At 38.6% G+C, this 23,354-nt stretch overlaps 1 protein-coding gene across 3 annotated transcripts in view; it reads left to right on the top strand.

Annotated features, from left to right (window-relative positions):
• Nucleotides 1-15,578, top strand: part of CDKL2 (cyclin dependent kinase like 2) — a 28,406-nt gene extending 12,828 nt beyond the window's left edge. For 2 of the 3 annotated variants that reach the window (XM_089532283.1, XM_089532284.1), the window contains 7 exons: nucleotides 488-576; nucleotides 1,771-1,894; nucleotides 3,966-4,249; nucleotides 7,265-7,358; nucleotides 8,705-8,822; nucleotides 10,092-10,198; nucleotides 11,599-15,578. In XM_089532283.1, coding sequence (XP_089388409.1) covers nucleotides 488-576; nucleotides 1,771-1,894; nucleotides 3,966-4,249; nucleotides 7,265-7,358; nucleotides 8,705-8,822; nucleotides 10,092-10,198; nucleotides 11,599-11,658 — 876 coding nt within the window. In that variant the 3' untranslated portion in view covers nucleotides 11,659-15,578. The remainder of the gene's footprint in view (nucleotides 1-487; nucleotides 577-1,770; nucleotides 1,895-3,965; nucleotides 4,250-7,264; nucleotides 7,359-8,704; nucleotides 8,823-10,091; nucleotides 10,199-11,598) is intronic. The other variant, XM_089532285.1, reaches the window with a different exon arrangement.
• Nucleotides 15,579-23,354: the final 7,776 nt, after the last annotated feature.

The raw sequence follows: 23,354 nt of genomic DNA, 5'->3' as shown, positions 1-23,354 counted from the left end.
AAATGCCATTTCCGGCTGTCTGGGCCTGACTGCCACCAAAAAGACAGTTCTCTGCAAGCTCACAGCAAAGACTGCCTGATAACTAAAAAGCCTCTAGCTAAAACAGAGCTTGCTGGGCAGGGGTAAACCAAACCTGGAAAAATGCAGGTTTTACTTGTGCTCCTCCCACAACTAATACAAAGCACATTTTCTGTAGTAAAACATACTATGGTCTGGACTAATATAAAAGGAAATGCAGGGGGAGATTCAAACAGTCCTGGCTGAACATCACAAGAACAGAGTTGGGTGCTCCTCCATATACCCTCCTCTTCTATCCAGCAGTGAGACAGTGGCCATACTGGGAGGGGGCAGCTGTAGCTGGTTGTGTTATTCTCAGACAAGACAAAGATCCGACTCATGGGACTTTACTTTTGACTTTGATGTATTTAGTAAGGAATAATCATAATAATCAAAATAAATATTAAATAATATTATACTGTCATTTCAGCGGTGTCTGCAGACTGATCCAGACAAACGGCCATCTTGTGCTGAGCTGTTACAGTGTGATTTGTTCAACAGAGATAATTTTGCTGAAAGGTGAGTTGACTTTCCTTATTCAGTTCTGCTATGCTTTGGAACAGTAATTCTTAACCTTTGGTCTTCCAGATATTTTAGACTTCAGCTCCCAGAAGCCATAGGCAGCATTGCTAATGGTCCTGAATTCTGGGAGCTGAAGTCAGAAATACTTGGAGGACTAAAAGTTGACAACTTAATAGGGGGGAAAAATCCTGGGATTTGTTACGCGCCTAGGAAATTCTTCCGCTAGCATATACAATGGCTTACCCCAGGATATACAATAGCTTCCCCCAACGTATACACTAGCTTCCCCATAGTGAGAAAACTGTGTATTGGTAGAAGGAAGGGAGAACTCTGAATCTGTGCAAAGTGAGAGGTGCAGTGAGGTATGGTAGAATGATTGAGAGAGAAAGAATGTGCTTAATCCTTCCTCTGCCTCCCACTTCCTTGCAACTCTGGACCCAGCCACTTGATGGAAAACCTGGTCTCAGGCCCCAAAGGGGAGGGAGTCAATGGGCATTTTACTAGTAGGGGTGCAGAGGAAAGCTTAAACATTGCTTATGCATAAGACATCACTTATTCATTGCAAATCAGTCCCCTCTTCTTGATTTCCAGAAGACCTAGCACCAGAGGGGAAGGGACTGGTAGCTTCTTACATGCCTATCTTGTAAGAATTATAACAGAGAAAGTGATTTCCAACTAACAAACATGAATTAACATTCCAAATTTTACTGCTATCATCTGACACTTAATAGTACGATAAAGGTCACTCTCTTCAGCTACTGTGAAAAGATTAATAAAGGCAAAAACGCCCTTACCAGGGCATCAAGTTGAACATGCCAACAACACTAAGGAGGAGGTAGTAAATCCTTTTCTTTCATCTGCCTTTTCACCTTGAAGATTTCTTGCTGTTATCTTGTTTTCTTTCTTTAAAAATAGATTCTGGCAAGTACAGTGTGTAACACCTTAGTAATAAGCAAAACACTGCAATATGAGGGACTGCTTGCCTCTGGAGGAATGACTGTAGAGACCTCATGGTACACCTGGTGACATGGGAACACCTGCATTCCTTTTTAATATATGTTGCCTTATAGAAAGGGAGGAATTAAGTTAATGTGTGATGTGTTTTGCATTTGGTATCGTGTTTTGGTTTATTGAGGAATTAATGCAAGTTCCATTTTGTACATATGTTCTTTCTTTAACATGGGGAACAAGATTTGCTCAGGAACTTAAAGCCAAGATTCAGAAAGAAAGAGACCACCCTTTGCCCAAGAAAACAAAAATAAGCAGGAAAGATAAAGATGATTCTGGTGATGAAAGAAAAATGCTTTTAATCCAGGTTTGTAACATTTAGTTGTTGTTGTTGTGTGTGTGTGTTTGTATATGAGCATATGAAGCTGCCTTATGTTTGAATTAGGGCATTAATCTGTTGTAGCCCAACCTTGTCTGCTGGTTGCCATTGGCTCCTTTTGGTCTTTTCCAAAGTTGTCACCTGATAATTTTTTTCACTAGGGCTGATACACACAGAAATGAAACTAAGGGCCTGAACAGACAGGCCAAAATAAAGCTGCTTCGGGTCACTTTGGAGGTATGCTGTTTAAATGACACATGCATCTTAAGAGGCCAGAAGCTGTGCCAAAGCTGTGCTTCAGTCCTTAGGACTGGAGTGTGGCTTTGGCGTGGTTTACAGCCTCTTATATTGCATGTGTCATTTAAACAGCACACTTCCAAAGGGGCCCAAAGCAGCTTTATTGTGGCCTGTCTATTTGGGCCCTAAGCAAGCATTTTACCAGTTGGTCTAGTCTTACCCCCTATTCATGCAATGAAAAAGATAGAATCTTCGCAACTATCTCGGTGCCTTAGAATAAAACAAACAGGGATGTAGAGGCAGACAGAAGCATGATGTCTGACTGTCCAGGTTCTTAAGAGAACTGTAAAAAACCATTTAAAGATGCAGATTGTGACAACTGTGCTTTAATGGTGTACACAGAGTGTGGTTTAACATCCACCACTGAATCGTGACATGGATCAAATCCAGAGGTCCTCAGCTAGATTTGCTGAGAATGAAGGAGATGAAAAAGAGCAAGGTTAAGAATAGGAACTAGGAATAAAAGGTTTTAGTAGCACTACTACCAAATGTATATCAGGGAACATAGTGGGGCGTGCTGTGCTGATAATAGCATGTCCAAAGCACTTGAAGTATCTCACCCAGTTCCATGCAGCCTCCAAGAAACATCATGATGGGAATCTTCTCTGTAAGTGTAAATGTTGATATACAAGAAGTAATGTCCCCTTTTATTTCCAGACAGCTAATTCTTTTGTATATAGATTCTTAACTATGCATGTGTCAGTGTTTATTATCTCCACCGCAGAATACTCACTACTTGTTGTGAGTTTCCAAAGTAAAATTTAGAATCAGTTGAAGTAGTTGGCATTTTCAAGATGAAATGAAATGAGAGGAAAGCTACTTATTAATTTTTTTTTAAAGTGGAGACCCATTAATCTTGCATTTAAAATGACTATTTCCACCATTTGATTGAATTTGATGTCTTTGATGAGAAGTTTTCTTTTTCTGCCAGGCTGCATTAAGCTTTCCCATATAGTTGTATTAAATTAATCATTAGAGAGACTAATAGGAAACTTCCATGAATTGAAATTCCAGTCTTGGACAACACTTCAAATGGGGAGATGTATATAAATCAATTTTGTTTAGAAATCTGAAACTCCTTGAAGGAGAACAAGTCTTATTTGGTATAAACGTTCATGCCAAACCTCATCCCAAATAAAATTGGATAGTCATTTTGGTTTTCTTTTGCTAGAAGAAATGAACATGACTACTTTCCTGAAAATTTAGAAACCTGAAGTCACTTTGTTTCTTTCAGGCACTTTGTCCAATATACATGTGGCTTTTCATTGATGTCAGTGAGAAAAGGGGGTACATGCTGAATTCTCCCACATTTCTATTATGTATTTCCTTTAATGCAGTGGTTCCCAAACTTTGATTCCTCCAGATGTTTTTGACTTCACCTCCCAGAATTTTTGATTGTTGGATAGTTGGGTAGGGCTTCTGGGAGTTGAAGTCCTGGTGGACCAGAATTTGGGAACCACTGGGTCTTGTGTGTTCCAAAGTAATTTGTTTGGCCTAAATCTAGTGTAATGTTGTCAGATTGAAAATTGCTGCTTGGGTCAGTTGCACTAGGTTACACTTTTGCATGTGCTGTTGTGAAGAACAGCTATATAAGAGGTTTTCCAACCAGCTCTGCAACCTCTGGTGCAATAACACTTGGAAAAGTGTTGTTTTCTTTTGTATAATTTCCCTGGTTCTGTCCCTGATGCTGATTTTTTTTAAAAAAAGAACATTGGTCTATGTAATTCTTGATTAGCCCACTAGTTCATGTGTTTTCAAACAGGACTTCGGTGTCGATTCAAAGATGAAAGACTCCAAGCTGTTCAGAATGAAGTTGTCCAAGGCTGATATAGAGAAATCTGGCAGATATTCAAATACAAGTTTCCTATATGAGAATGTAGCTGGGCAAGTCAAATCCATTCCTCCAGTAACTCTGAAAGATTCAAGTAGCAGTCTGGAATATGTAAAGAATCCCAGCATAGTGATCCCACCCATTGGACAGAATTGTTCTACCATGTCATCCAGTATCAGTGGCACTGGGACAAAATTGGGAACTCATAACTACAGGTACAAAATCAGAGTAAATAATGATAATAGAGTAAATCAGAGGTTATATCTTCCTTGCAGGACACTCTGATATAGTTCTGGCTGTCTGTTTAGAGTATATGTCTAATCCCAGGTAAATGTCATTTCATCATTACTTTTCTGAGATGTTTTTTAAGTGTATGCCTAAAAATGTAAAGAAACAAACATTCATACTTGGGGTTTTTTAGTTCATTAGGAATGGACTGTTATTCTGTATTGATCACAGACACACTAACAAACATAAGTTTATTGCTGCATATGTGGAAAAAGTCATAACATGTAGCATTCTGCATACCAGTTTAGAGTATTCAGAATGCTTCATATATTTTATCTCCATAATCCTTTCAATCATCCTGTAAGATACAGTCAGTTCCACATTTCAGTGAAGAGTTGAGGGCTAAAGATCTGAACCATGCCTTGCCTAATGCTCCCTAGTAAATTTGCTGCTGCTGCTGTTGCTGAATATCCTGCTTTCCCCCAAAAAAATTGGGACGCAGAGTGGCATACAATTTTTAAGAAGAGTACAATTTAAAACATACAAAACAGAGCATTAAAATTCTGGGAACCATTGTTGGTATATCTTAATTTTTTAAAATATATCTTTATTAATTATTTCCACAGTCATATATTCTTATCTCACATATTGTACTAAAACATAATAATAATACATACTAAATTTTCTTTCTTCATCCTCCTCTTCTTCCTCTACTCCATATTTCCTATTTTGTTTTTTAATACTGTATGTGAAAACAAAGAGTGCTGTGGCACTTTAAAGACTAACAAACATATTAAGACGTAAGCTTTCATGGACTGCAAGTTCTGCAACCCACTTCATCTTATGGACAGAGTGATATCCTAAGATAGTGTTTCTATATATACTTTGGTAGGCATGCATAGGGATTGCAGCCAATGAGATTGTAAGCGGGTCTTGAATTTCAATAGGTCTAGACAGTTATTATTGCCCTACCAGTGGCCTTTAACAAACAAGTGTTAGTTAAGTGTTAACATACATTCTTGCTCTGAAGGAGTTAATCTATGCCTCTAGTAAAAAGCCCTTTTCAAACAGCAGGAGGCAGAGTTGAATCTTTTGTTGAGTTGAGTTACAACTGTTTCAGCTGTTTTACACTGGGATCTTTCTTTTTAGTTCTTTTGTTCTCAGGACAGAATATGTTGGGGGATTTACCCACCTCCTACTGGTTTTTGAATGTAATATTTCTGATACCAGATTTTGTATCCATTTTTGTTGTGAGATCTGTTACTACTACTACTACTAATATTTATTTATACCCCACTCTTCAGCCAAAAAGCTATCAGAGCAGCTTGCAGTTTGTTAATTAGACATTCCCCTGCCCTCAGTCTTACCTGGATGCCTCTCTGTAAACAACTATAGATGTACTGTTGTTGTTGTTGTTGTCTGACTTATGGCAACCCTAAGGAGAACCTATCATGAGGTTTTCGTGGCAAGATTTGTTCAGAGAAGGTTTGCCATACTTTTACTATCCAAGGCATATCAGAGGGAAGTTTCATTGTCCAGACAGGATAGTTGGTAGGTCACTGATGATACATTTGAGTGGTTTTAGCCATTACTGGATGACAAGTAATGCTCTGGGTTTTTCTTCCTTTTCTTTTCTGAGTTTGTCTTGTAGATTATGCCTGAGTCTGGTCTGGTCCTGTTGATCCCTTTTTACCCAATTGGATGCTTGGGTATTATAGTATGTGAAATGACTGTTTTAAATCCTTGAGCTGGGAGTCTCAGTCTGACAGGTCAGAGACTAATGAGTCACAGAGAAAGCCCTATGATACATCAAGTGTGGGTGCATCATAGAGCTTTCTTTTAAACAATAGATTTTGCGGTGTGTTCTAATTTGAAGCTAGAAGTAGGTAGGAATGTGTTGCAGTCTTTGGGTTTCCAGTTTAAGTAGAGCTTACATTTCTGTTTTGTGGTTGTACACTCCAGTCCAGGACTAGTCTGCATTCAGGTTAGTGATTTGGAGGGGATTATTGAAATTGTGATAGAACTTTGTTGTCTCTTGTCTATGAATACAGATAATAAAGCTGTCATCAGGGTGTCTCAGAGAGAAGATGTCTATGGAGCTGAGAAAGTGTTTTTCAAAGTCATCCATGAGAAATATGGGCAAATAGTGGTGTCATTTGAGTACGTTCTCTGATGGTTCTGCTGCTATGCTAAAATAAAAAAGAGCACTGATGGTTAGTTAAGCTTGTTGAACTTCATAAGAAATTTCCATTTGTTGATTAAATATTCTGAGGTTTAGAGTTTCCTCATGAAATGAGGGCCAGGAATCTTCTCCCTTTCATGGTAGTGTAGAAGAGGGAATTTCAGAAAGTGTTGCTTGTGTGACAACCAATACCTGCTGACATTTTCTCTTCTGGCAACCCTACTGGATTTAAACTTGATGCTGTTGGGCTTCTGCTTGGTCACTGTGGTACTGTAAATAGAATTCTGAATTAGAAGCCATTTTGCCCTAACCTTTCTTCTGAATAGCCTTCAAAGCAGGGATTGTAAACAATTGGAGTCAAAATGGATCTGATTCATCTGGAGTTATAAGTAACATGGTGATCAGAGCTCTAGGCTGTAGCCCACAAGAGCTTATGGTGGCAATGAATCTGCTAGTCTTCAAGGTTCCACAAAACTCTTTGCTGTCAGGAGCCAAGTTTACCCACACCTACTGTACGTAGTCAGTACCTGTCTTGGGCTTCTTCACTTTAATCTCCTCCCGGAAGCTCCTAAGTGGTGTATTTGGGGCTCTCAAGATAGTCATCCATGCTTACCTAATTGGCTCAGGTGTAGACCTGGTTAGCTTTGGTAAAGTTGCTGTATAATATACCTACATGTAGGCCCTTAGACATTTTTATTTCTTAGTCACAATAGTGGATAAAAGGAGTCTTCAGAATTGACTTTCAAAGATGTCAGTGGCAACAGGATCTTTGTGTTGTTGTTGTTTTAAATAATAATAATTTTATGATTTGTATTTCTAGGAGTGATGAGAAGACCAAAATATATTTCAGTCCATTCATAAAGCAAGGCAAAAAATCACCACTAGGATATTATAGCGTGAACCTGGCAGCATCGGTAAGGTCTTTCAGATATTACTTGATGAAAACAAGCATTGTGTGACACTTAACACTTTTGGCAATCACCTGTTCTATGGATTTTTTATCTAAATGTTCCAATGAGACCAGATCTCATTTGATCATGGAAGATAAGCATAGTTAGTCCTGTTTAGTACTTGGATGGGTAACTACCAGTGAATACCAGGTGGTGTAGGCTATATTTGAGAGGAAGAAACTGGCAAAACTACTTCTGAGTATTCCTTGCCTTAAAAACCCTATGAAATACATAGGGTTTCCCTAAGTCATCAGGCAATTTGAAGGCATATACACACACACGTCTTGAAATACAGTTGGCCTTCCTTATCCACAGATTTTTTATCCGCAGATTCAAGCATCCATAGCTTGAACATATTCAAAATAGTATAAATTCCAAATAGCAAATCTTCATTTTCCATTTTATATAAGGGGCAACATTTTGCTATACCATTATTTTTAATGGTACTTGAGCATCCATGGAGTTTGTTATCCATGGGAGATCCTGGAACCAAACCGCAGCAGACAACAAGGGCCCAAGAGTTTTCTCTCTCTTTAGGATTTAAAGATATTGCAGTCATTGGCTGGCATTTTAATGTAAGATATCTGTTTCACCAGAAAATATCTAGTATGGATGCTCTGACAGGCAGTGTCTTTTCAAAGTCCCACTTAGAGGTCTCCTGATCTTGTTACTTGGAATCCTTTTAACAGGTGCTGTAGAATTTGGAGTCTTCCCAAACTGAACTAGAGCCTTTTCACAATATATTCTCTCTCTCTTCTTGATCATTTTGTTTTACCTCACTATTTAGCTCTCGGAGTGGCGTACACAAGAAGAGTAAAAATAATATGAAACTGATAGTAGCCAAGCAATTCTTGTCAACAATCTTACATTCTAAAATAAGTATGCAACAGGGAAAAGGTTATGAGAATGAAAGTAGGGTGTGAGCTTAAGGCACTAATACTTAATTTACAAATAACTGCTTGAATAAAGCTGGAAGCATACCCTCAGATATTGTTCAGTCACAAAGTCAATGCCACTTCTGTTTCCAAAGTAATGCTTAATAATTGTGTATGTTGAACCATCAGAAAGCAAAAGTGTCATTGTCTCAGCCACCCGTGAAAAACATTTTGAATTTTGGAGTATTTCGGATTTCAGAATTCCAAATAAGGGAAGCTCAACCTGTACTATGGGAGACAGTAGATGTTGGTACTTTGATCATAAATCCTGTGCTTTACAGAAAGTGGTCTATAAAATGTTACTCTTGATCATAAATTTGTACTTGGTAATATTAGATTCCTGGTTCATTTGTATCAACTATTGTTTGATACCAGATCTCAAATGAAAACAATGTCCTTCAGTCAAACAAGAAAAGGTGGGAGTTTTCCAGAACAGACATGCGTTTGCCAGAGCTGAACTATAGCCATCTCCCTGAACTCAAAGGTGTAGACGGTAAGAGCTTGTGATATATCCCAGAACTAGTAATGCCAAAATATTGTTTTTAACTGTTTAATGATGATGGTGGTGATGATGATGATATTTGTATTCTGAAAAGTGACTCCTGGATTTTCTACAGTTGCCAAGTTGACATCTTCAGTAATTTGTTTGCAAATCCCGGGGATAGCAGAATTGAATATAAAGAGAGATAAAAGATTATGAAATGCTCAGACCCACAAATTGAGATTCAGCACCTCTTGTTCCAGTGGCAATAGGTGTTCTGGGAGCAATTCCAAACAAAATTGACAAAATATGTGAATGAAATCACCATAGATAGAATCAAGGTAGCACAATTACAAAAAGAGATACTACTTGGAACATGCCACATCATCTGAAAGCATTTCACTGATTCCTACATTGTTGGATAAATTGCAAATCACTGATGGTCGAAAATTCCAGTCTGTAACACCAGGTAGACTGGGAAGCCAGGGTGACGATGGTGATATGCAAAAATAAATTTGTAAAATTATCACTCTTTGTATTATGGACACAGACAAAAAATTCTGAAATTAAGCTGTCTAGAGCAAAGTGGAATGTTGCACCAGGGTCAATATGTGGCTCTCTAATGTTGTCGGACTACAACTCCTATCACTTGAAATTACAGGCTGTTCTGTTCTGGTTGGGGCAGGTAGGAAATGTAGTCCAAGAACTTCTAGAGAGCTACATGTTTTCTATCATGGACACAAGCAAATTAAGTTCCTCCCTGCCCCACAGCAAAAATTTTGAGTCCAATTAGCCAGAGATTATACTTTTTGAAATTCAATGGGATGTTTTCCATTTCTGAAAAAATACCTTTAAATTGCACGTGGGGATTTTATACAAATCCAGAGCTTATGATTGTCTCCTATCTGTCTCTGCTACAGATGTTAGGAATTATGGTGCCAACAAGCCTGTATATCTAGCCATTGTGATTTCAGCCCAGTTATCCTTGTTTGCTGTGCTCTTACTTTCGTGGTAGGAGACAGAATGGGAATGAGAAAAATGTCCATGCAGATATGCAAGCAAGCAAATATGAACATTTTTGATTAAAAATATACTAAGAACAAGTGGCTGGCAAATAATGTTTGGTGTTTGAATAAGTCAAATCAAAAGACTATCTGTGACCATTGCAATTTTATGTTTTTTGAATTAAGGCAAAGGGTGAAAGTCACTTTTGCAAAAATAAATGTTCATTTATGTGGGAGGGAAAATCAAATACGCCAGTTGTGTTTCCTTTACATATAGCTCGGAATTCCAGATTTTTGAAGAAAGAAAATAAAATTGTTTCAGAATCTCGCATGCCGTCTCTTGCCACAATAGATCTTCAAAACCCAAGCCTGGCCCTGCACCAGGTACTCAATTGCTTTGAGCTGAAGAGGGAGTGGATACATGCCTCTTAGTGGTGCTGTCTTGTACAAATGATGTCTCTATGTTATTTAAGTGAGCTACTAAATCATTCATGTGGGATGTGCACCTCTGCAATATGAGGAGTTGCTTTCCTCCAAAGAATGCAGGATTTCTCATACAGAGGGCAGTCTTCTGGATGACAGTGGTTAGTAAATGTATGGAATTTAAAGTAGTAGAGATCACATTGTCATTTTATATTTATACATCTAGATTTTGAATGATATGTACAGTTCTGGGTACCTCATGTCAAAAAAAAACAAAGTTGGAAAGCACCATCAGCCCATGGCATAACCGGAGCAGGGGCACCTTGTCCTGCTACTTGGACCATGGCATGCTGGTGCTGGAAAGGGTTCAGAAAAGGATCAGTAAAATCCTTGAGATATTAGTGCTTCTCAATCAGAAAATGCAAAGAATTTTTACTTAGCTTTAACAAGGAAAAAGATGACTAAGGGGTGGGGCATATTGCTGAGATTCATAAAATAACTTGAAAAGAGTAGAATGGGTAGATAAGATCCCTGTTCAGTTGTTCACTTGTGTGTAGATCAGTGGTTCTTTTAAACTTTTCTTTACCAGGGACCCCCTTCCCCAGTCTTAACTCAGTATTTAAAACACTAAAGCGCCTCAGATACTGTACTTACTACACACCTTGACTTGGAATGGCTGGTGTTGCCTTTTGCTCCATGTGCATTCCAGCTGCAGGAAAAAGGGGCAGGGAGGGTGAACAAGCCTCCCAGAGAACACAGTGGCAGTGGTCTTGCCAAGCCATCCTCCTGGGCCGTGCCCTGTGCTTCCACACAGACTCTGGTCATGAGAGAGTCAGGGAGGTCAAGCAAACCCCAGAGATCCTGCAGACTTTGTGAGGACATTGCAGCTCCTCTGGGGTCCATGGATCACAGGTTAAGAACTGCTGGTGTAGATTAAACATGAGGAGGGTGTTATTCTAGCCCCATCGTATCTGTTGTCATTTCTAGTCACCATCAAGGAGGGTGTGAAATGGTGAATTTCCACTGTTCATGAAGGCTGTCCATATCAGGTGGGCCCCTGGAAAATAGAGGTTCCAAACAGTGTGGAGATCCTCCATGAACAGCAGGTGCTCCACTTCAAACTGTTGCTTTCTGTGTGCTGAGTGTGACTTGAAATAGCAATATATGGGGTGGGGCTATCGAGCTCCTCTTTTCATGTTTATTTTATACAGAAAACGAATAACTCGGTGGGGCTTCTGTAACTCCAGAAACAGTTTACTCTCATGTTCTTGTTTGTTGTGTGTAACTTTCTGGTAAAACTAGTTGCTGACTAGAACTATGTACATGATATGTTTGAAATTCATAATATACTTGATTTTTAGATATCTGGAACCTCCTTGCAAGATGCTACAGAAGCCACTTTCCCTCGAGTAGAACACTAGTAACCTGTAGGATTGAACCTGTTCGCTCCAGCAAACATCTGCAGCACTTCTACACCCCTGTTGCCTTTTGGATGTTCAGGCACTGTTCTTTTCATGCTTCTGCTTGGATGCTGGGTGGGGACAAGTATTTTTGATAGGTTCTGGGTAAAGACAGTAAAAAGAAACATTTTTTTTTAGTTACTCCATAGTTGCCAAGGTGCTAAGACTGTAGCTTCCTTTATACCATGTTATATATCATGTTGTTATAAAAAAATTGTTTCAGTGAGCCTAGGGGCTTTTGACTGATGAAATGCATTAGAAGGAGAGATTCTCTACAAGGGAAGATACCAACCAAGAATGATTCAAGCTTTTAAGAGTTGCTACTACCCACACTCTTTTGTGAAGGACAGACTACAACATCTTTTCTTTTCATAATCCTAATGCAAAAGTGAATCTATCCCAAAATTTGAACAACTTTGGTTAACGCTTTCCATCAAAGTTTGGAAAAGTTCCTATTTTGGATTACTGCTTCTAGATAGGATGATCAGTGCCTGTGGGAATTCGGAAGTTGTAGTTCTTAAAATTAACTTTGCCACTTTCACCTTTCTTAGAGAATGTTTATTGCATGTAAGCATTCTCAAACATGAAGTAGAAATGCATGTTTGTGCTGATCCGACTGACCTTTTCTCCTTCACACATCTTTACTGTACATATATTTCTGCTTTAAATTTCCCATTCCAAAAATTCAAATCAAAATTCATAAGAATCCAGAGGTATTAAAATAATGCACTGTCATCACATCATTTGAGAGAGGTAGGTTACATTGAGGGTATTTTACAATGAAAGCATGAATTGGGTTAATAATTATTCCTCTCCAAGGAACTATCTCTGTAATGGAAGCTAATGATTTCTTAACAGATATTTCTCTGCACTCTCACCAAGCTACAGTTCTCAGAATTCTTAGTGGATGTTTCACATCATTAATAGTGTACGCTTAGCACAGAGTTAATTTGGTTTCATAGTCTTTCCTACTCTACAATGCATCCTTGGAAAAGATGTAATATGCCATGACATGCCAGGGGAGCAGTACTGAAGATGGCTATTGTTTTTATGTACTGTTTGTGCTTGGGAGACAGCATACTGGATTTAGATCAGGGGTGAATTTGTTCATCCTTCCAGATGGTTTGAACTGCACCTCAGTATTCCTTACCATTGCCAGTGCTGGTTAGGGCTGATGTTAGTTGTAGTCCAATAACATCTGGGGGACTGTGCTTAGCTCACCCTTGATTTAGATGGAACTTTGGTTTCATCCAGTAAAGTTCAGTCTTATGACACTTGAACTGATCTGGTAACCATTATTTCGTGTGCAGGGGAGATACACCCATCTAGGATGGATAACATGATTACTTAGTTTTTATTATTCTTGTGAATCCCTCATTTATCATAAAAAGAGAAAGGATTCTTTTGACACTTATAAGACTTACCATTTTTTCCAGTATGAGCAGTTGCAGATAATGACCCACTTCTTAACACGCAGTTTTCAGAAATTGCAATTTTCAGGAGTGGAGTGGGCCATAATCCACAAGGTCTTATGCTAAAATAAACTGGTTAGTCTTAAAGGTGCCAGAAGATGCTGCTCTGAGACAAGCATGGTTATCTCTTTGATAGTTGTATTTAACCCTCATCAGTGATGGCTCACAGGTGTGATAGCTGTGACAGATTTCCTCCATGCCATGGTCCTTGGGTCCACATGAGCCAAAGTAAGATATATATAGAGGATTGTTGTTAAATATGTGAGCGTATATACAGTCTTGTGTAGTAGTGTATATGTCTGTTTCTGTTTTTGTCTTCATGCAGTCAACAGTATGCATCCAGGAAGAGCTGTGTAGGTGAAATCCAGGAGCACCACCATATATGTGGGTTGGACCTTGCTCTTCATTTTTCCTTTGCTCATACTTGGTCCATAGCTCTATCATGATGGCATTTTTGTGGTGCTGATTTTAACACTGACAGTTTTGTGCAAATGTACTTGTCTACTCTTCTTCACCTCCTGCAGATAATAATAACTGATCATAGGATTTTCTAAACAGTTTTTTACATTCTTGGTGTTGGAAATGTCTAAATACATATGCTAAACATGTGTTTACCTTTATAGCTTGAATTTCTTGGCATATTTAAATTCTGAGCACTGTTAATGTTTTTACTATATAGATATGTAAAGCATCATATTATACATTATTGTCACTTTAATGATAACAATGATTGCACTTGTATGCATAGATATTTGTTGTTGTTATGTGCCTTCAAATTGTTTCTGACTCATGGTGATCCTAAGGCATTTTCATAGCAAGATTTGTTCAGTGGGGGTTTGTCTTTTCCTTCCTATGAAGCTGAGAGTGTGTGACTTGTCCAAGGTAACCTAGTCAGTTTCCATGGCTGAGCAGGCATTTGAACCCTGGTCTCCAGAGTCATAGTCCAATGCTCAAACCACTACACCATGTTGGCTGTCTAACATAGGTATACCACATGTGTGCATTGGTTTTATAGCATTTCCTGCTCCCTAAGGAATCCTGGGAGCAGTGGTTCTGTCCGGAGGATTTTTAGTGTTCTTCAGAAGTTACACTTCCCAGGATTCTTTGGTGGAGTGGGCTAGAACTATGAAAAGTACTGTAAGACAATATTTGTTTGCAGTGTAGGTATTTCCTTTGTGTTGCCTATTGCAATGTTTTGGGTATGCTTTTCTGAGAAACCAAAAAAAAAAAAATGTATTCCTGTTACTATGCAATGGCATGCAGCTGATGAGCCAGCTTTAAATTGTCTTACTTATCCACCTAAAAGGTTTCTAAATAGGTATTGAGTTCCTGAACTATAGGGTTAGGGCACACCTGACATTTTGATGTTGGTTCTTCAGGATGCATAATTACACTAAAACTAGCAAATTTCAGTAGGGAACTTATACTTCACTATTATGATGATAAGTAAGTGTTCACTTTGTAGTCAAAATTATTAATTTTTTAAGAAAAAGTCTTCTTGATGGTCAACAGCATACATCCAGGTTTGCTACCATACTTTTTTTACAAATCCCCTTCCTTCTTGACTGGCTGTTACATGTGTAGCTAGAGACAAATGGTGCTTGGGATAGCTTACATCATCACATATGTAAGTCCTGCCAGCATACATCATGAACTTACTTTCTTATCTTTGTTCTCCAAAGTAGCATATGATTTTTGGAGTGCTGTGATACATTTTTCTTTGGGAGATGACAGAATTTTAACAAACTATATCATGATTTGTTTTGATAATGTATTGCTGGGTTGACATTCAAGTTGCCAGTGTGGTTGGAATCCATGCTTGTGGACTAAAATTGTTCTACCAGAATAAAGGAGTATTTACTGTATATACTGATGTGTAAGTCTAGAAATTTTAGTCAGAAATTGACCCCAAAAACCTGAGTCGACTTATCCATGGGTCAATGTAAGTACTGCACTTTAACTGTTATTTAAAAAAGGAAATGTAATCTGTCTTGGAAGAACTGACCCCCCTCTATTCTCTCATCCTTTATTTTGAGCAGAAACTGTTATGGCTTTTGTAAGTTCTTGGGCATTCTTGTCCTTTGCTTCATCCTTTAGATCCTTTGTTACATGCCCCTAGATTTTATTCTCGATTTATCCATGGGTCATATCAAAATCCATAATTTTGACCCCAAAACTTGCCCTCGACTTACACATAAGGTTGACTTATAGTCGAGTATATATGGTAGTTGCATATTGATACACTTGACCTGTCTAATTCAGTATGCAACGAACTCATTAAATAATTTTCTGCACCGATATAATTGTCAGTATTTATTTATTAAGAGTACCTAGAAATAAATATTCTACCCATCTGGGTCCTTCAAATGACACACAATTTAAAAAGAGCTATACAATAAAATACAAACCACACTAAAGAGCGGGAAGGCAGGGGCCTTATAACGGGTGGGCGGGGTTACCGCCAAAAAGTTTCTATATGTTGCAAAGTAAACTTTGCCCAGTGATTCTAGAAGTTTCCGAACAGCACTGCGCAGGCGCAGTGAAACCCATTTGTATGATTCGCAGAGACCACGAAGAAGAACCTTCTTTAGCACTTGCCTAAAAGTAACATTAAAACCCATCAGTATTTTTTTTAGCTACCTGTCTAAAATTTGGTAAGCAGGGAACCATTCAGCCTTACCTAGCGAGAGAGAGCTTAATAGCTCAACACTGTTAACAGTGTACCCTTCAGCATGGAGAAGTCCAAGAGCCATTTTGGCAGCCTCTGAAAACAAGAGCTATTTCCACAAAAGGCATACCCCTTTCTCTCCTCTACATAAGGGTGACATAAGTAAGATCTGTCTAAGATAAACAGAAAAATCTGAAGGTTTGAATGGAACAGGAAAAGACATAAGGCTTGGTTGGGGCTCTGGAAAGAACATTTGGAGGGGCTGCTTCTCTCTTGAGATCTGATCTGGGGTAGTGAATATTTCTATTGGAATGCTTAGGCAGCTCGTCTCCATCAAAATGGCTTGTTTCTAGTGGGGTATGTAACATTCATAGTCCTCAGCCTTTAGTTGCCAACTCTAACTCTACAAATGAGGTGGCTTCTCTCTACCCGTAAGAATCAGTGTGATATAAAGACTAGAGTGTTGGATTTGCGAAGTGGAAAACTCCTGTTAATTCTTTCACAGTACCCAACTAGGCAGCTCACTACATGTGGCTTTGGGCAAGTCACACTTTCAGCCTAACCTGCTTCCAAGGTTTGTTCAGATAATATGAAACTTGTTCTGGGGATTAAGATAAACATGGCAAAGAATACAGAACTACTAACAACTCTGTTTCAAGTCCTTCCCTTCATGTGCCCAGTAACAGTAATGTTACTTACAGAAGGTTTTGCAAGTTGAAATTAGCTAATAGCACCAACCTCAACCATCTCAGTATGTTGGAAGGTATTGCAGGGAACTCCTTGGGCTGTCATTGATGACAGAAGCTGTATCTTGAGAAGATAATTACACTATATTTAAGCAAAACAAGCAAGGGGAGGTTTGGAGTCTCTAACTATAATCACCATCTTAAAGCAAGACTCCACAGATAATAGCCAGGAGTTCTTTACCTGAATTGCCCCGAACGGCAGATGGTCCATGTTAATCTTAATTCTTAAATTTTCCACACCACTGATGGAAAGGAAAAGCGGTAAAGGCTCATTACATATTCTTGATTGCTCTTTAATGCAGTGTATCCCCACCGTGCTTTCCTCCATGATTGGAGCTATCTGCCTGTTATCTTATTTTCCCCTTGCCCCCTGCTTGTCCTTCTCTTCACTTCATCCTGGTACTCTAGCACTTGTTCCATGGTGTAGCTCCATCAGTAGAGCATGTGTGTTAGGTGCAAAAAATGCTAATCCTTCCCCAGCATCTTCAGGTAGTATAGCAGAGCTGCTGCCTGCCAGTGTGAACAATACTGTGCCTGATGGACCATCTGTACCCACATGTGGCCACTAGCGTTGCCAGACCTCAGGCCACTGACTGAAAAGTCAGGAAATTGCTGTATTTCTCGGTCTCCAGGGAGAGAGACAAATCTCAGTGAGTTCTATGGTTGTGTATGAGGTGCCTTTGAAGCAGGGGCGAGTATCATGTACCCCTCAAAATGCTGTTGGACTGCAGCTCCCTGTGTCCCTTACTAGCTAGATTTGCTGGAGCATGCAGTTAAACAACATTTGGAAGGCCTTGATTCCGCACCCTTTGCTAATATTTCCTCTGCCATGAACTCCCTAGGTCAATGTAAGCAAGCCACTCAGCCCTTTCTCTGCACTGTGGTGAGTGATACTGACCTTCTTTAAATAATTTTTGATGTAAGCTTTATAACAAGATAATATTTTGAAGCGTATTTGAACATTCAAATCAGTACAGTGCTACCTCGGGTTACGAAATTAATTCGTTCCGCGGCGCCGTTCGTAACCCGATACATTTCGCAACCCGAAAAGCCGCTGGAAAGCCGCTGGAAAGCCGCTAGCCGCGCTTCCGATTTGAATTTCGCGCCGAAACGCGCCGAAATTAATTTCGTAACCCGAAAAATCTTTCGTTACCCGGAACAGTTTTTTAAAATCTAACTTTTTCGTACCCCGGAAATTTCGTAACGCGGTCAATTCGTATCCCGGGGTACCACTGTATATAAATGGTTAGTAGTGTCTGTCTGACTGTCTGTTTCTCAAGTCTTTTCTAATTGGAGGGTCCCCCCCATGATACATTGCATCAGAACTTAGTAATACAGAGTATATTGATTGAAATCAGTGGGACTTAAATTAGTCATGTTTAAATTAACCCTATTTTTTATCATTCATAACCATCTACAACTTCTCTAAACGTCCTTACTACTTTCAGTCCTGCTCCTTTTATATTACACCAGCTATTGTCCCTTATTTTGAAAATCATCTGTGATATAAATAAAGGTTAATAATAATAATAATAATAATAATAATAATAATAGGTCTGTTAGTTCCAAATGAATTATTTGTTGAATGATGTGGATACAACAGTTCATAAACAAGTGATATAATTAGTGTATACTTTTTAAAAATCAGGTGTACTTTATTGTTCAGAGGGATTTTGTATACCGGAATGATTTTGTTTTGAGAGTTTATTCATTGATGCAAGGTACTTTTTACATGTGAAATTTGTATATTTTCATGTTGCTATTGCTGTTTATTGCTAATAAGCTTAATACTATTTTACTGTTTGCAATAGATAAACCATCCTTCCTTGATAAAAACAGAAACTGCCTTTGCAAGTAAGACTTCGACCAGGATTTATTTCTAAAACTTAAGCCAGTTCAACTTACAAATTTTAACATTTTTTTTGTTTTAAACCTAAAATCTTTCCAGAGTGATATGATGTACATCTTTATGCTCTCTTTATACTTGTATCTCTAGGTTGAGTGTTACCACAAATTACGGTTCTGATTTCACCACCCAGTAATCTGTAATTTCTGAGTTCTGTGGCTTTGCAGTGTTCAGACATGTACATATCATTCCTGTGAATAAAATCTTAATCAATTTCTGTCTTGGCTTTTTTTTAAATCAGTATTTCAGTTTTTATTTTAAAAGTACTGTTGGAAAAAATGGTAAAATTAAGTGCCTCGACAAAGTGGGATTAAATTATATGTATTTAAATTGTGTGTGTGTGTGTGTATGTATGTGTGTGTATATATATGTATGTATATGTATATATATGTGTGTGTGTGTATGCCCAATATGTGTTTGGCTGGTTGAAAAGCAGCTCTTTTAATGACAGAACACACTTAAGCCTCACTTCTGTTTGGTCTTTCCTAACTAGAGTAGATCCATTAAACCAGTGGTTTATTTATTTATTTTTATTTTTATGCTGCCTTTCTCCCAGGAAGGGACCCAAGATGGCTTATAAGATTAAAAACATATCAAAAACCCCACAGTAAAAAATTTAAAACAATTAAAATATCTGGTGGAATAATACATAAATAAATCATATTGATTTAATGGGTTTATTCTGATTGGCACTAACTAAAGGATTCAGGCTACAAATTCTTAAGTGGGTATAGAGTTCTAAACCCACCAGTATTTTTAAACACACTTTTCATATAAAGTAGTGATAGCTTTGGAAAAGCAGTTTGTATTTTGTTGTGGTAATTGTTAGCTGATGCCAAGCAGACTTTGACTTATTATGACCCTGTCAATGTATCTTGTAATAATACATTTCAAATAATTGTTTGCATTTGTTATTTGAATTTTTATTTTAACATATTATATTTTATTTATCTGTTTCCTCTTGTTTTTGCAAACAGCCCAAAAACTTTACAGGAGGGTAGTATATGCAGCTTGTAAATCAAAGCTGAGAAATAGCCTAGGAATAGGGGCACCACACCGGTCTCCTGTAGGACTTTCCAAGACCTGCTCTTTATCCCCCTTCTGAGTCCCCCCCCCCCAAATTTAAATAACAATTTAAAAAGAGGTCTTTCCCCTCCTAAAAATATCCCTATGGTACTTCCCTAAAGCTGATCAAGACCCAGAATTAAATACAGAAATAAGATTAAAGTATAGAAATGTAGATGTGAAATCCTTGCTTTGATCTTTAGTCATTCATAGATTAAGGTTTGTTTTACATTATTTTCATTAGCTGCAAGACAGTTTGGTTTATTTAAACATTCTTCAGAGTACTATGAGGGAGGAAATAGTTTTCCTACTGTACCAAAAATGGATCCTGTTTATTTAACCTGTCCATAAATAAGTCTTAATTTCAGATTTACAAAGTGAGCAAGTGCACCTGCAAGTTTGTCGTTTTGTGCTATTCTCCTGCAGGCAAATCCAGGCTTAGAATTTACTTAAGACGGCTGCCTTTAAAGAATCTACTTGTTGAGAGCCAGCATGGTTTAGTGCAGTGATACTCAAACCTTTTACCCTTGGGGCCTTCCCTTTACACCTATATGCAGACGTTGCGCCTGTCCACAAAATGAAGTATATGAATGAAAATATTTTGTTTAATTAGTGAGCATATTTGCAATTGCACATTCATGCATATTCCTATTTTTAACATTTTATAAGGCAATAATATTGTTCAAAGTAAGACAATTTTATTTAAGCAAATTCAAGTAAGAGTTTTATTTAAGCAAATTCAGTATTTAAGTCAACGCGTGTGTAAATTTTACACAAAGTTTGGGAGGAGGAGGCGGAATCAGGGCCTCCAAGTTTTTGGCACCTTTGGGGGTCTCAGCCCACAGTTTCAGAACCACTGTTTTAGTAGTTTGAGTATCAGACTAGGGAGATTATCACACATGAAAAAAGAATAGGACTTCTGTTAATGAAAAGTGATGGGACAATTCTACTTCATTGACGGGATAATGATGGGATAAGTGCAACGTGTGTGATAATCTTCATGCAATTGTGGGATAAAGACGGGAGCAATTCACTTTGCTCCCATCCTTTTTTCACATATGATAATCTCCCTAGTCTGATACTCAAACCACTAAGCCAGTGATTCTCAAATGGTGGGTACCATTGGAAACGTCAGTTAATGAAAAGTGATGCGACAATTCCACCTCATTGATAGGATAATGATGGGATAAGCACGATGTCATTTCATAATGTGGCGATAAGGATGGGAGCGATCCACTTTGCTCCCATCCTTTTTCACATGTAATATTCTAGGACTCAGGAGCAGGGTTCAGATTCATGCTCAGCAGTGGAAACCCCCTGGGTAACCTCGAAGGAAGCAGTGGCAAACTTCTGAAAACATTTTGCCAAGAAACCCCTATGATATAAGTCAGCGTTGACTTGAAGGCTCATAACAGCAACTTAAATATTAGAATCTTCAAGTCTGCTAACACATTGTTGTTCTTGTGTGCCTTCACATCATTTCTGATTTATGGCAACCTTGAGAGGAAGCTATCACAGGGTTTTCTGAAGCTGAGAGAGTGTGATGTGCCCAAGGTCACCCACTGGGTTTTCATGGCCAAGCAAGGATTCAGATACTGCTATTCAGAGTTGTCATCCTGTACTCAAACCAATGCACCACATTGGCTCTCCTGCAGAATTCTGAGCCCAAAACTAAATTGAGTTGACAGTCCTTCCACACAAAATACTCGCCAGTTACTCCAAGCCTTTTTCATTTCAACAGCAGGGTGGGAGTGATGCCTTTTTGCTGCTGCTCTGAAATAAATGGTAGATGAATGACTCTGCCAATCTATTGCAAATCACTCAGAGATCTACCATTAGATCCAGAGCTACTTCTGGCTAACCTGATTTAACATATTTCTTGCTAGTGCCTAAGAAAGAAAAAAGATGGGGAGTAACTACTGCTAGATCAGCATCTTATTTTCCAAAGAGATTTTGCTCTTAAACGATTGTGAATGTGTCTCTTTTCTTTCTCTTTTCTTCAGAGGACTCGTCGCTTTGGAATTTGTTGTGCCAGATATAACCATTGGCACCTCGGTTAATAGGCAATAAAGCATTATAGTAGGAGTATTGTCTGTAAGGGAGGAAGTACCAGAGCCAACGCTTGGATCCTGGCGTTGCTGCTGGTGCTGCTATGCGGTGGGTTTCCTTCCAGGGGGGTTTGGTTGTGGTTTGTGCCTTGGCGATCAAAGGAGTCTCAGTTGTCACTGGAAAAATCTGGCAGTTGGGTCCTTCGACATTCAGGCCTCTGAGCCACGAGACACCAAAGGAGCTGGATCTCTTCCTCAGCTCTGCAGCAAATACAATTGGTTTTATTTAGGAAACCTTGCTTCTGTTTGACTGCTTGTGTTCAGGACAGAATGCAACAATACTGAAACTGTCTAGACCAGGATTGGGGGACGAAAGGGGTTTAACCTCTGAGACTCATAGAGGTCAATTTTTTTAAATATTGATTGATTGATTGATTAAAAAATGCTCCAAAATAGCCACAAATGACGTCCAGGGGTGGGGTGTTTTTCCACCACAATTTGCCTCCCCCTGAATCAATCTAGACCTAGGAGAGGTCTTTTTTGAAACAGGAATCAAAATGAGTGACTACACCTCATTTTCTCTTTGCTTCTTGTTAAAAAAAAAACCTCTTTCGGGCCTAAAATGGCCCAATAAAAATATCCCCATGTCCCCTAGGCAGCATTTGGGGACAATTTTTAAAATATTTTATTTTATGTCATTTTTGAAGGTGGTAGGGTGTAGTGTACTGTATTGTACTGTTCAATACTGTCACACTTGAAAAGTTCTCCCTTCCAAATTCTCCTAGAGGGCTAATATGCCCCCCTCGCCTTCAACAGTTGCCCAGCCCTGGTTTTGGCCTTTGGATGGCCTTTCTGTACAATTCGATGTGGTGATTTGTGTGGGGCCGTGGCATTCCTAGGGTTGGTGTCAACCCCCCCCCCCCCCAATTTCACTCCATACAGAATCCTCTGTAATGCTTTTTTGCACTAATGTTACTCATAAATCATAGTTCCCCATATACCGCTGAATGTAATGCTAATGGTTGCGACATAAACAACTAGCAAAATTAAAATTGTACCATAAAATTACAATATCATACACATAGCCTAAATGTACTTACATATACATAGTGAATATTTGGTTAAAATGTTATGTTTTTAAAGAAAATTTAAAAATAATATATATTTTTAAAAAATCAAATATATATATATATATATATATATATATATATTTAAATAAAACATTTGAAAGTTGAATTTTTAATTTTAAACAATTCTGGGGGTCCTCCTTCTCCCACTGAGATTCATCCCACTCCCACTATCTCTTTATGTTTTAAAAAGAGATACAGGCAAATGCCACAGTGTTTCTGCCAAAATGCAGGTGTTTGTGCCAGCCTCCCTAGTGATGCCACTGGTGTGGGGCTGGCACAAGAGCAGATATGTGGCACTAATCGTTGCATTTCTCTGGGGTTGTTTAACAGTGGTGAGTGAAGAAAGATACAGTTTGCCAGCCTATTTCTATAGTGCATTGCTGTTCTGCTCACTGCCTTTTTCTTGCCATTGTTACTGCCTGTCCAACAGGATTCCAGCAAACGTGTGTCTCATGTATTTTAATATGTACTGTTTTGTGGTATTTCCAGGAACGTTTTTTCTAGTTAAGTTGGAAGCCACCTTGCATCCCAGCTCTGAGGGAAAGGTGATATGACTCAAATATGTAAATAAAATGTAAATAAATGTTGTTATAGCCACTTTGTCACCTGGTGCCCATCCTTC

This window comes from Sceloporus occidentalis, unplaced genomic scaffold, assembly GCF_023333645.1.
Source record: "Sceloporus occidentalis isolate IW3139 unplaced genomic scaffold, rSceOcc1.0.p SCAF_7, whole genome shotgun sequence".
NCBI lineage: Eukaryota > Metazoa > Chordata > Lepidosauria > Squamata > Phrynosomatidae > Sceloporus > Sceloporus occidentalis.
Note: the sequence above shows the minus strand (reverse complement) of the source record. Positions and strands in the feature narration are given on the sequence as shown.